This window comes from Chiloscyllium plagiosum, unplaced genomic scaffold, assembly GCF_037043375.1.
Source record: "Chiloscyllium plagiosum isolate Xiang-an unplaced genomic scaffold, Cpla_swu_hap1 HiC_scaffold_13, whole genome shotgun sequence".
Classification (NCBI taxonomy): Eukaryota; Metazoa; Chordata; class Chondrichthyes; order Orectolobiformes; family Hemiscylliidae; genus Chiloscyllium; species Chiloscyllium plagiosum.
In genome coordinates, this window is record NW_028270151.1 from 7886333 (window position 1) to 7899146 (window position 12814).

Below are 12814 nucleotides of genomic sequence, written 5' to 3' on the forward strand. Positions count from 1 at the left end.
AACAATCCCCATAAACACCCTTTGGCACAAAAATTAAAATTAAACCCAGGGTCGTACAGGAGAGATGTCAGAGAGAGAGGATCAGCCTGGACCTGCTTCTTTTTAGGTCCAGCAGCTTTTACAACACAACTGTGCTAAAGCCAAACCAAACCAGAGAAAAGCTGAGCTGGGAGAACTGGCCACTCCCCTTTTCATTGTTCAGGTGGTTTTTAAAACTTGAAAGCCTTCTGTCTGAGGCAGTATCTGTTAGCTATACTTAAACTGGCCCTGAAACCCTTCACCCCCAGACTTTTCGGAGTCTGTGTCTTTTACGACCTCTCTGAAAAAAGCCAAGGACAACATAACCTTGTTAAAGGAGCAGCATTGGCACAACTATCTGCCTGTAACTCCACTTTCTATTTGAGGATGCAGTATAAGTAGTTGAGGAGATGATGTGGTCAGTATAATGTGTTTATAACAAAACAATAACTTTTGAGGGTGCTCACCAAAGGCAGGTCCATAATTTACACATTTTACTGAGGCTGCACGCCCCAGTTTCACTTGGTTTTAGATTTAATGACTGAGGGCATCGAGAATTGTCAGCTGAAATGAACCAGGAAGTGGCAGATCCCACCCAGTAACTGCTTTTCCAGCACTGCTCAAAGGGTCAATGGAAACAGGAATACTTCGTCACAGAGTCATGCAGCACAGAAACAGACCCTTCGGTCCAACCAGTCCATGTCGAACACATTCCCAAACTAAACTAGATCTCCCTGCCTGCTCCTGGCCCACATCCCTCCAAACCATTCCTACTCATGTACACCCCTTTTAAACAATGTATTTTAAACATTGTAATTATACCCACATCCACCACTTCCCCAGGAAGTTCATTCCACACACGAACCACCCTGTGTAAAAAAATTTGCCTCTTAATGCCTTTTTTCAATCTCTCTCCTCTCACCTTAAAAATGTGCCCCGGTCTTGAAATCCCCCATCCTAGTGAAAAGACAAGCATCATTAACTCTATCTATACCCCTCATGATTTTATAAACTTCTGTAAGGTCACCTCTTAACATCCTACACTCCAGTGAGAAAAGTCCCAGTCTATCCAATCTTTCTTTGTCACTCAAACCTTCCATACCCGGCAACATCCTGGTACATCTCTTCTGAACCCTCTCCAGCTTCATAATCCTTCCTATAACTGGGCGACCAGAACTGGACACAGCATTCCAGAAGGCAAACGTCAAGATTGCAGATACTGGAGATTAGAGTCGAGACTGTGTTGCTGGAAAAGCACAGCAGGTCAGGCAGCATCCAAGGAGTAGGAAAATCGACGTTTCGGGCAAAAGCTGTCAATTCTCCTACTCCTTGGATGCTGCCTGACCTGCTGTGCTTTTCCTGCACCACACTCTCGACTCGACCGTAATCCAGACGAGGCCTCACTAATGTCCGAACAACCAGAGACCGTCTCCCTCAAGTCAATGCGATCAGATCCTCTGATATTCACTTGTCCCAACCTGGATGAATCCATCCAAGGTACACCACATTTATTCCTGCCCCCACTAAATGACCCATTCTACAATCTCTCAATTCTCTGCTTTCTCCCTAGTTCTGCCAGCCTTATGAAGCTACAGCAGTCAGCCAGTAATCTAATTGGTGGATAAATTACTCAAAATATTTAGGTTAGCACCTGACAGGATTTTTAGCAGGAGGTCTGGCAAACCTGCACTGACAGGGATCTCAGCTACAAAATGTCCCCCCTCACTCACGACCCCCTCCATCACTACCCTGTAAATATCAACGCCAATCTTTCAGGAGATTGATTTAAATTGACCTATTTGAAGTCCAGGCCATACCCTGTTCTGAACAAAGTAAAACAGTCACAATAATCTAACCCCTCAAGAGAATCATAAAAGCAGCAATTATTTCAGTTCTCTAATGTCTGCTTTCTATCAGAACATGTCGAATTTGCATAAGACTGTTATGAGCTGTTATTTATGCTGTTCATCTCCGGTCTCGTTCACAACAGTCAATGATGACTTGGAAGCTTATTCAAGAAAGGTTACTCTCCCCTCCTCCTGCCAAAGCAAAACCACAAAATTAAAATAGAAGCATCAAGTTCAAAGTGACCACCTGTCAGAACATAAACAAGAGTCTTGCAGTCAGTCAAACGCACCGATTCGTTTAGTTAACGTGGCATTTCATATCAATGTGGCTGTACATCTTCAAATGCTGCCTCACAGGTACAGGGTTATGGGGATGGGCTGAGGAAACCACCTCTGTGATTGTACTGAACAGCACGGCAGGATTGATGGGCTGAATGGCCTATTCCTCTTCCTAACTCAGGCTTCTGCTCAAGTTCTGGTGAAGTCATCCAGTCTCAAAACATTAGCTTGCTCTCTCTCCACGGATGCTGCCTGACCCGCTGTGATCTCCAGCATTTGTCTTCTTCAGTTCAGATTCCAGCCTCTGCTGTAATTTGTTCCTACACTGCTCTCAAGATCCTGTCTTCTGGACTTGACTGTGACCGACACGGCAATGACACTGTTATTACTCATCCTCTCTCCTTCCTACTCCAACATTTACTGTTACGTACTCAAACACAGAATTACAGGTAGTGTTACAGTGCAGGGGAGGCCATTCAGTCCATCGTGCCTGCCCCAGCTCTTCAATGGAGCATCATTACCGATTGCCACTCTCCTGCCTTTTCCCCACACCTTCACATGCCATTTCCAGCCAAATAACCACCCAATACCCTCCTGAATGTTCCAGTTTAGCCTGCCTCCACCACATTCCCAGGCAGTGCATTCCAGACCCTGACCACTGTCAAACAGTGTGGTGCTGGAAAAGCACAGCCGGCCAGGCAGCATCCAAGGAGCAGGAGTGTCGATATTTCAGGCATAAGCGCTTGAAGAAGAGCTGATGACGAGCTTATGCTCAAAACATCAACTCTCCTGCTCCTCGGATGCAGCCTGATCGACTGTGCTTTTCCAGCATCACACCTTTTGACTTTGATCTCCAGCATCTGCAGTCCTCACTTCCTCCTGACTACTCATTGCGTTAAACAGTCTTTTTCTAACATTACGCTTGCTCCGTATGCAAAACAATGTAAATCTATGCTCCTCTGGGTCATAGAGTCATAGAGGTGTGCAGCATGGAAACAGACCCTTCGGTCCACTCCGTCCATGCCGACCTGATATCCCAACCCAATCTAGTCCCACCTGCCAGCACCCGGCCCACATCCCTCCAAGGTAAAAACAATGACTGCAGATGCTGGAAACCAGATTCTTGAAGGGCTTTTGCCCGAAACGTCGATTTCGAAGGTCCTTGGATGCTGCCTGAACTGCTGTGCTCTTCCAGCACCACTAATCCAGAACCATATCCCTCCAAACCCTTCCTATTCATATACCCATCCAAATGCCTTTTAAAAGCTGTAATTGTACCAGCTTCTACCACTTCCTCTGACAGCTCATTCCATACACGTACCATCCTCTGTGTGAAAAAGTTGTCCCTTAGGTCTCTTTTATATCTTTCCCCTCTCACCTAAACCTATGCCCTATAGTTCTGGACTCCCCGACCCCAGGGAAAAGACTTTGCCCGTTTACCCTATCCATGCCCCTCATAATTTTGTAAACCTCTATAAGGTCACCCCTCAGCCTTCGACGCTCCAGGGAAAATAGCCTCTCCCTGTAGCTCAAATCCTCCAACCCTAGTAACATCCTTGTAAATCTTTTCTGAACCCTTTCAAGTTTCACAACATCTTTCCGATAGGAATGAGACCAGAATTGCACGCAATATTCCAACAGTGGCCTAATCAATGTCCTGTATAGCTGCAACATGTCCTCCCAACTCCTATACTCAATACTCTGATGAATAAAGGAAAGCATACTAAACGCCTTCTTCACTATCCTATCGCCCTGCGACTCCACTTTCAAGGAGCTATGAACTTGCACTCCAAGATCTCTTTGTTCAGCAACACTCCCTAGGACCTTACCATTAAGTGTATAAATCCTGCTAAGATTTGCTTTCCCAAAATGCAGCACCTCGCATTTATCTGAATCAAACTCCATCTGCCACTTCTCAGTTCATTGGCCCATCTGGTCAAGATCCTGTTGTAATCTGAGGTAACCCTCTTCACTGTCCATTACACCTCCAATTTTGGTGTCATCTGCAAACTTACTAACTGTACCTCTTATGCTCGCATTCAAATCATTTATGTAAACTTCAAAAAGTAGAGGGCCCAGCACCAATCCTTGTGGCACTCCTCTGGTCACCGGCCTCCAGTCTGAAAAACAATCCTCCACCACCCTCTGTCTTCTACCTTTGAGCCAGTTCTATATCCAGTATTGAGTGGAGAAACTGACAGCACTTGTGGGGAGAAAAGCAAAAACAACATTTTATTTTGATCAATCCTTTTGTTAATTCTCATAGAGAGAAAGCATAACTGTTCTGAAGGACAGTCATATTGGACTTGAAACATTAATTCTGTTTCTCTCTCCACAGATGCTGCCAGACCTGCTGAATTTCTCCAGCAATATGTGAGAGAGTGCGGGCAAGTGGAGCTGAATCCACGAGAAGATCAGCCATGATCTTATTGAGTAATGGAGCAGGCTCGAAGGGCCAGACAGCCTACTCCTGCTCCTGGTTCTTATGACCTTAGGTGTGTTGGTTTCAGATTTCCAGCATCTGCAATATTTTTGGTTTTATTCTGTTTTCAGGGAGACTGCAGGACTGGGACAAAGAAGTGGCAGATGGAATACAATATGGGAAAGTATGCACTTTGGTGGGAAGCAAGGAGGCACAGGCTATTTTCTAAGTGGGGAAAGGCTTTGGAAATCACTTCAGAGTATTAGATCAGGATTCCTTTAAGACTAACTTGCAGGTTCACTTGGCAGTTAGGAAGACAAATGCAATGTTAGCATTCATCTCAAGAGTTATGCAACAGCTGACATGTATTGCTGATGACATATAATAATATGGTCAGACTGCATTCAGAATATCGTGAGCACTTTTAGGCTCTGTATCTTCACTTGAGGGGGGGTCCAGAGGAGGTTCACAAGAATGATTCTGGGGATGAAGGGCTTGTCACATGAGGAGCGGTTGAGGATTCTCGGTCAGTACTCAGAGTTTAGAAGGATGAGGGAGAATATGACAAAAACTTAGAGAACACTAAGAGACCTGGATACAGTAGATGTGGAGAAGATGTTTATATTAGCAGGAGACATTAGGACCCAAAAGCACAGCCTCAGAGTGAAGGGACCACCTTTAGAACTGAGATGAGGAGGAACTTCTCCTGCTAGAGGGTGGTGAATCTGTGGAACTCATTGCTGCAGAGGGCTATGGAGGCCAAGTCATTGAGTGCCTTTAAGACAGAGATAGATAGGTTCTTGTTTGGCAAAGGGATCAAGAAGTATGGGAGAACGCAGGAGATTAGGATTGAAACATGACTGAATGGCCTAGCAGATTTGATGGACTGAATGGCCTAGCAGATTTGATGGGCTGAATGGCCTAATTCTTCTCCTGCACCTTATGGGCTTTCAAGATGTCAATCACTCCATCAATTTCTCAACAAGATTGGACAGTATCGTCCTCTCAACTGGTTGGATCTGTCTAGTTTTACTTCAAATCAGAACCTCATGCCAAAGCTGTAGTCATTTGGCTCTTTGTATGTTTAACTGTCAGATCTCCTCATATCCTACGGGTCTCCCACACATTTACAATTGCACCGGGTTCAACGTGCAAGTCACATACTCCTGACAGATTGCCGACAGAGCATTTTGCTTTGGCCTATGTTGTGCTATAAAATTCGTCAAGTCGTCAAGGAAGGGACAAAATTACTGGGGAACCTGGTGGATCCCTCTTAATAATAAAATAAAACAACACAGAGCCCGTTGTCTTAACCAATAAAGCAGCCATTGAGCCAATCCTTGCCATTTGCCAGTTCAGTTACAGTCTGACCCAGCAGCATGCAAAACAATGGAATATGTGTACTGTTAACAATTATATACACAACCTGCAGAATTCAACATCTTCATCTTACAGTTAGTCAAGCTCCAAGTTGAAAAGGGTCACATTAGAAACAATTTCTGTGGCACAATAAAGTTCAGAAATCAGAGCTGAGCTGCGCTACCCCGACAATTGTAAAACGGAGTGAGCCTTGGATCAATGGAACTTTCTGGTAAATTGACAGTTGACTTTTCTCTTGGAGAGAACTACTTCTGTTACTTTCCTTGCACTGATTTTTTTTTAAGAAACAGACCATTCAGCCCAATATGTCCACACTGACCCTCCCAAGAGCATTCCATTGAGACTCATCCCCCTACCCTATCCCTATAACCCTACATTTCCCATGGCCAATGCATCTAACCTACACATTCCTGGACTCTATGAGCAATTTCAACCCATTATCACATTATGATTACCAACTGAAGCGAATTATTAAGACTCTGTATGGTATCCGCTGTAATTCATCCCACTCCCTCAACACAAAGAATTGTCTGCTCTTTCCCTGGAGTGGGGGAGTCCAGAACGAGAGGGCATAGGTTTAGGGTGAGAGGGGAAAGATACAAAAGGGACATAAGGGGGAACTTCTTTCATGCGTATATGGAATGAGCTGCAAGAGGAAGTGGCGGTTACTGGTACTATTGCAACATTTAAGAGGCATTTGGATGGGTATACGAATAGGAAGGGTTTGGAAAGATATGGTTCGGGTGCTGGCAGGTGGGACTAAATTGGGTTGGGATATCTGGTCGGCATGGACGAGATGGACCGAAGGGTCTGTTTCCGTTCTATAAATCTCTATGACTCTAATACAATAGACAATAGGTGCAGGAGTAGGCCATTCTGCCCTTCAAACCTGCACCACCATTCAAGATGATCATGACTGATCATCCTTAATCAGTATCCTGTGCCTGCCTTATCTCCATAACCCTTGATTCCACTATCCTTGAGAGCTCTATCCAACTATTTCTTAAATGAATCCAGAGACTGGGCCTCCACTGCCCTCTGGGGCAGAGCATTCCACACAGCCACCACTCTTTGGGTGAATAAGTTTCTCCTGAGCTCTGTCCTAAATAGTTTACCCCATATTTAAGCTGTGTCCTCTGGTTCGGCACTCACCCATCAGCGAAAACATGTTTCCTGCTGCCAGAGTGTCCAATCCTTTAATAATCTTATATGTCTCAATCAGTTCCCCTCTCAGTCTTCTAAACTCAAGGGTATACAAGCCCAGTCGCTCCAGTTTTTCAGCGTAAGGTAGTCCCGCCATTCCAGGAATTGACCTCGTGAACCTACGCTGCACTCCCTCAATAACCAGAATGTCTTTCCTCAAATTTGGAGACCAGAACTGCACACAGTACTCCAGGTGTGGTCTCACCAGGGCCCTGTACAGCTGCAGAAGAACCTATTTGCTTCTATACCCAATCCCTCTTGTTATGAAGGCCAGCATGCTATTAGCCTTCTTCACTACCTGCTGTACCTGCATGCTTACCTTCATTGACTGGTGTACAAGAACACCCAGATTTCTCTGTACTGCCCCTTTTCCTAAATTGATTCCATTTAGGTAGCAATCTGCCTTCCTGTTCTTGCCACCAAAGTGGATAACCATACATTTATCCACATTAAACTGCATCTGCCATGCATCTGACCACTCACCTAACCTGTCCAGGTCACCCTGTAATCTCCTAACATCCTCCTCTCATTTCACCCTGCCACCCAGCTTAGTATCATCAGCAAATTTGCTAATGTTATTACTAATACCATCTTCTATATCATAAATATATATTGTAAAAAGCTGCGGTCCCAGCACTGATCCCTGCGGTACCCAATTGGTCACTGCCTGCCATTCCGAAATGGAGCCGTTTATCACTACTCTTTGTTTCCTATCAGCCAATCAACTTTCAATCCAAGTTAGTACTTTGCCCCCAATACCATGCGCCCTAATTTTGCTCACTAACCTCCTATGTGGGACTTTATCAAACGCTTTCTGAAAGTCCAGGTACACTACATCTACTGGATCTCCCTCATCCATCTTCAGAGTTACATCCTCAAAAAATTCCAGAAGATTAGTCAAGCATGATTTCCCCTTCATAAATCCATGCTGACTCTGACCTATCCTGTTACTATTATCCAGATGTGTCGTAATTTCATCCTTTATAATAGACTCCAGCATCTTTCCCACCACTGAGGTCAGACTAACTGGTCTGTAATAGCCTGCTTTCTCTCTCCCACCTTTCTTAAAAAGTGGTATAACATTAGCCACCGTCCAATCCGCAGGAACTGATTCCAAATCTATCGAACTCTGGAAAATAATCACCAACGGGTCCACGATTTCTCGAGCCACCTCCTTCAGTACCCTGGGATGTAGACCATCAGGCCCCGGGGACTTATCAACCTTCGGGCCTAACAGTCTCTCCAACACCAATTCCTGGCAAATATAAATTCCCTTCAGTTCAGGTCCTTCAGCCACTGTTACCTCAGGGAGATTGCTTGTGTCTTCCCCAGTGAACACAGATCTGAAATACCAATTCAATTCTTCTGCCATTTCTTTGTTCCCCGTAATATATTCCCCTGTTTCTGTCTTCAAGGGCCCAATTTTAGTCTTAACCATGTTAAATCAATAACTCATTGCACTGGAAATTATGACTTTAGTGTGCTGAATGATTCAATGCAGAGACTTTGACATTTTATTCAGGTTTTCGTATTAAGGTCTTTCGGTCTGCTGGTTATAAATGTCCTAAATTGAGGAGAGGGGTATGCTTTATGAAGAGAGACCGAGAGGTTTAGGCCCAAACTCGCTCGAGTTCAGAAGAAAGAGAGGAAATCTAATAGAGGTATTTAAGATACATAAGGGGGCTGATAAAGTACATGTAGTGAGGATGTTTCCAAAGGGGGCAGTTTAGAATGGGAGGTCATAGTTTTAGGAAAAGTGGCAGTCGATTTAAAACAGCGCTGAGGAGGAATTACTGTCAAAAATCAGTGGAATTCACTCCACAGGAGTGTGGTGGATGCTGGGATATGGAGTATATTTGAGGAGATAGAGACAGACAGATATTTAATTAGTAATTGGGTGAAGGTTATGGAGAACAGACAAGAAAGTGGAGTTGAGGCCAAAATGAGATGAGCCACGATTGTGTTAAATGGTGCAGCAGGGTCGAGGGGCTGAATGGCTCCAGTATGTGAAGGTGAAGGGACGACCAGATTGTAGCATGCTATGGTAATTTAAAGATTGAATTTGAAAAGCTGTTGAGAACTCTCCAGATTCGTATGTCAGGAAGTGGAACATGCCAATCGGTCGATGACCATGCTTAATATCATTTACTGCCCCTTATTACACTGCTATCCATGGAAACCAAGCCCCCCCATTCCAAAAGTGGACTCATTTCAGAGTTGAGCCAACAAAAGAAAGTTATTCTGCAGTCAACCATTCCAAATCGGATCTAGTATAACGCAGACAGAAATACAGAACCACAGCAATAGGCTCCTCAGTTCTTTCAGCCCATTCAATACGATGATGGCTCATCCTCCATCTCAAAGCCGTAATACCACTCTCTCCTCCCATACCCCTTGATGCCTCTTGGGGTTAGAATTTTATTCACTCATCATTGATGTTTCAGCCCCTCCCAACCAGTCATTTCTCCTCTTATGATCCATAGACAATAAGGAATAGGAACAGGAGTAGGCCATTCGGCCCTTCAAGCCTGCTCCAACTTTCAATGGGATCAACATTCCTCACCTCAACTTTCCTGTGTTTTCCCTATCAGCCTTGATTCTCCGACTGACCGAGAATCTATCTCAGCCTTAAATATACACAAGAACTCTAACCCATGGCTCTCTGTGGCAAGGAGTTCCAAAGACTCTCAACCCTCAGAGTGAAGAGATTCCTCCTCATCTCATGGACGTGCACAACACAGAAGGCTAGCCCTCGGGTTCAGCAGGTAATCAGGAAGGCGAATGGAATATTGGTCCTTATTCTAAGGGGTTTGGAGTAAAAGAGGAGGGAATTCTTATCTACTGCATCTTACCCACATCTTTACTACTTCAAGTTCAGCGGGTGGAGATAGAGTATGATTAATATCCAATGGGGTAAGTCATTGATCAACAAATTTGGAGGGACTATCTGCTAGCACCACCCACTGGTCCAGGATCATTATTAAAAGCAAAGATATTTCCTTCACTCAGGAATTTTCTCCCTCTCCTGGCCTCCCTCCCTCTCTTACCAAGTGTAGCAGGAGCTCAGAGACACCCTGACTGCCTTTGAAACACCAGGATTGGATGAACAGCAGTTTGCTCCAGATAATCATAGCGAAGACCAAAGCTGTAGTCTTCAGTTCTCATTGCAAACTTCATGCTCCCAATTCCATCCCCCTCTCTCTCCAATCACTTTCCCAGATGGAGTCAGACTGCCTCCAACTCACTGGCCTGTTCAGCCCTGAGCTAAGTATTTATCCAGAGATATTCTTTGTAATGAAGGTCAACCACTTCCACCTCTGATACATGGCTATATCTTGTGCTGCTCAAACCTTCATTCAGATCCAGTTGCCAATTGATATCACATTTGGAGCCTCATCCTTCAGCTCTAAGTACCCAAGATTATCCAAAACATTGTTGCTGATATTCCAGAATGCAAATGGCTATTCTCACCCCTCACTGTAGTTCTCACTAACCCACATGAGCTCACAATTGCCCCAAGGTTAGCACTGCAGAATCCTCACCTTCGTTTTAAACCTCTCATTCCTCCTACCCTCCAACCCTGACTCCATCAACTCATTCCCCGCTCCTCAAACTCTACCTTCCTCTGATTTTGAGGTTCTCAACTTTGTTCCCTCATTAACCTTTTCAGCTGCATTGGCTACCTACAGGGAATTCCATGCTCAAACCCCTCCAGTACCCTTCCTTTATTTGCCTCTTTTAAATTTGCCATGTTGGATTTCCTCACTCCCTCCTTGCTGTGAGATTTGTTTTCAAAGATAAAAGTGTTGTCACTGTCGTCAAACAAATTCCTGAGCAGAGCGAAAGTGAGGACTGCAAATGCTGGAGATCAGAGACAAGATTAGAGTGGTGCTGGAAAAGCACAGCAGATCAGGCAGCATCCATAAGACCATAAGACATAGGAGTGGAAGTAAGGCCATTCGGCCCATCGAGTCCACTCCGCCATTCAATCATGGCTGATGCGCATTTCAGCTCCACTTATCAGCATTCTCCCCGTAGCCCTTAATTCCTCTAGACAACAAGAATCTATCAATCTCGGCCTTGAAGACATTTAGCGTCCCGGCTTCCACTGCACTCCGTGGCAATGAATTCCACAGGCCCACCACTCTCTGGCTGAAGAAATGTCTCCGCATTTCTGTTCTGAAATGACCCCCTCTAATTCTAAGGCTGTGTCCACGGGTCCTAGTCTCCTCGTTTAACTGAAACAATTTCCTAGCATCCACCTTTTCCAAGCCATGTATTATTTTGTACGTCTCTATTAAGTCTCCCCTTAATCTTCTAAACTCCAACGAATACAATCCCATTATCCTCAGCCGTTCCTCATATGTTAGACCTGTCATTCCAGGGATCATCCGTGTGAATCTCCGCTGGACACGTTCCAGTGCCAGTATGTCCTTCCTGAGGTGTGGGGACCAAAACTGGACACAGTACTCCAAATGGGGCCTAACCAGAGCTTTATAAAGTCTTAGTAGTACATCTCTGCTTTTATATTCCAACCCTCTTGAGATAAGAGACAACATTGCATTCGCTTTCTTAATCACGGACTCAACCTGCATGTTTACCTTTAGAGAATCCTCGACTAGCACTCCCAGATCCCTTTGTGCTTTGGCTTTATTAATTTTCTCACGAGGAGCAGGAGAATCGATGTTTCGGGCAGGAGCCCTTCATCAGGAGTCCCAGGTTAACAAAGAATTGAAACGTAAAATCAAACCATCTCTCAATTTTCTCATTAGTGCAAAACCATAACAAAATATTGTTTCATAAAAGGATACAAAGGCTCCAAAAATGAAGAGTGCATTGAAGATGTGGTTCTGATAGGTGAACAGTGCAACACCCATGTAACAAAAGATGAAGTTTTCAGCCATGAAGTTCATAAACTCAAAGAGCTGCAAAATAAAAACATACACATTTGCTTGTTTTAACTTTAAGTTATTTCTCAGTAAAGCCAACGATTTTAAATAAAACAGGAAGAAACTCAGCAGATCTGGCAGCATCTGCGGAGAAAAACCCAGATGACATCTTTGAGTCCAGAGACCCTTTATGCTGCCAGATGCTGAGTTTCTCCAGATTTTCTGTTTTTGTTTTAGATTTTCAGAATTCATTGTGTTTTGCTTCACGCGAGTAACAAGTTTAGAAGCCACTTTTAAGAACACACAACGAACAACAAAGAATGTTACATCAGAGGAACAGGCCCTTCGCCCCTCCAAGTCTGTGCCAATCCAGATCCTCTATCTAAACCTGTTGCCTATTTTCCAAGGATATATACCCCTCTGCTCCCTGCCCATTCATGTATCTGTCTAGATCCATCTTAAATGACACTATCGTGCCCACCTCTACCATCTCCCCTGTCAATGCGTTCCAGGCACCCACAACCCGCTGTGTAAAGAACTTTCCAGTGAAATTTCCCTTAAACATTTCTCTTCTCACCTTGAACTCATGACTGCTAGTAATCGAGGCCCCCACTCTGGGAAAAAGCTTCTTGCTATCCATCCTGTCTATACCTCTCATGATTTTGTAGACCTCAATCAGGTTCCCCGGTCAACCTCTGTCTTTCTAATGAAAATAATCCTAATCAACTCAATCTCTCTTCACAGCTAGTCCCTCCATACCAGGCAACATCCTGGTG

General features: G+C 44.5%; 1 protein-coding gene across 4 annotated transcripts in view; it reads right to left on the reverse strand.

Moving 5' to 3' along the window:
- LOC122555670 (sodium/hydrogen exchanger 9-like) overlaps positions 1–12814 on the reverse strand; it is a 482562-nt gene that overhangs the window by 213199 nt on the left and 256549 nt on the right. For all 4 annotated transcript variants that reach the window (XM_087993313.1, XM_087993316.1, XM_087993315.1 and 1 more), the window contains one exon: positions 11961–12074. In XM_087993313.1, coding sequence (XP_087849439.1) covers positions 11961–12074 — 114 coding nt within the window. The remainder of the gene's footprint in view (positions 1–11960; positions 12075–12814) is intronic.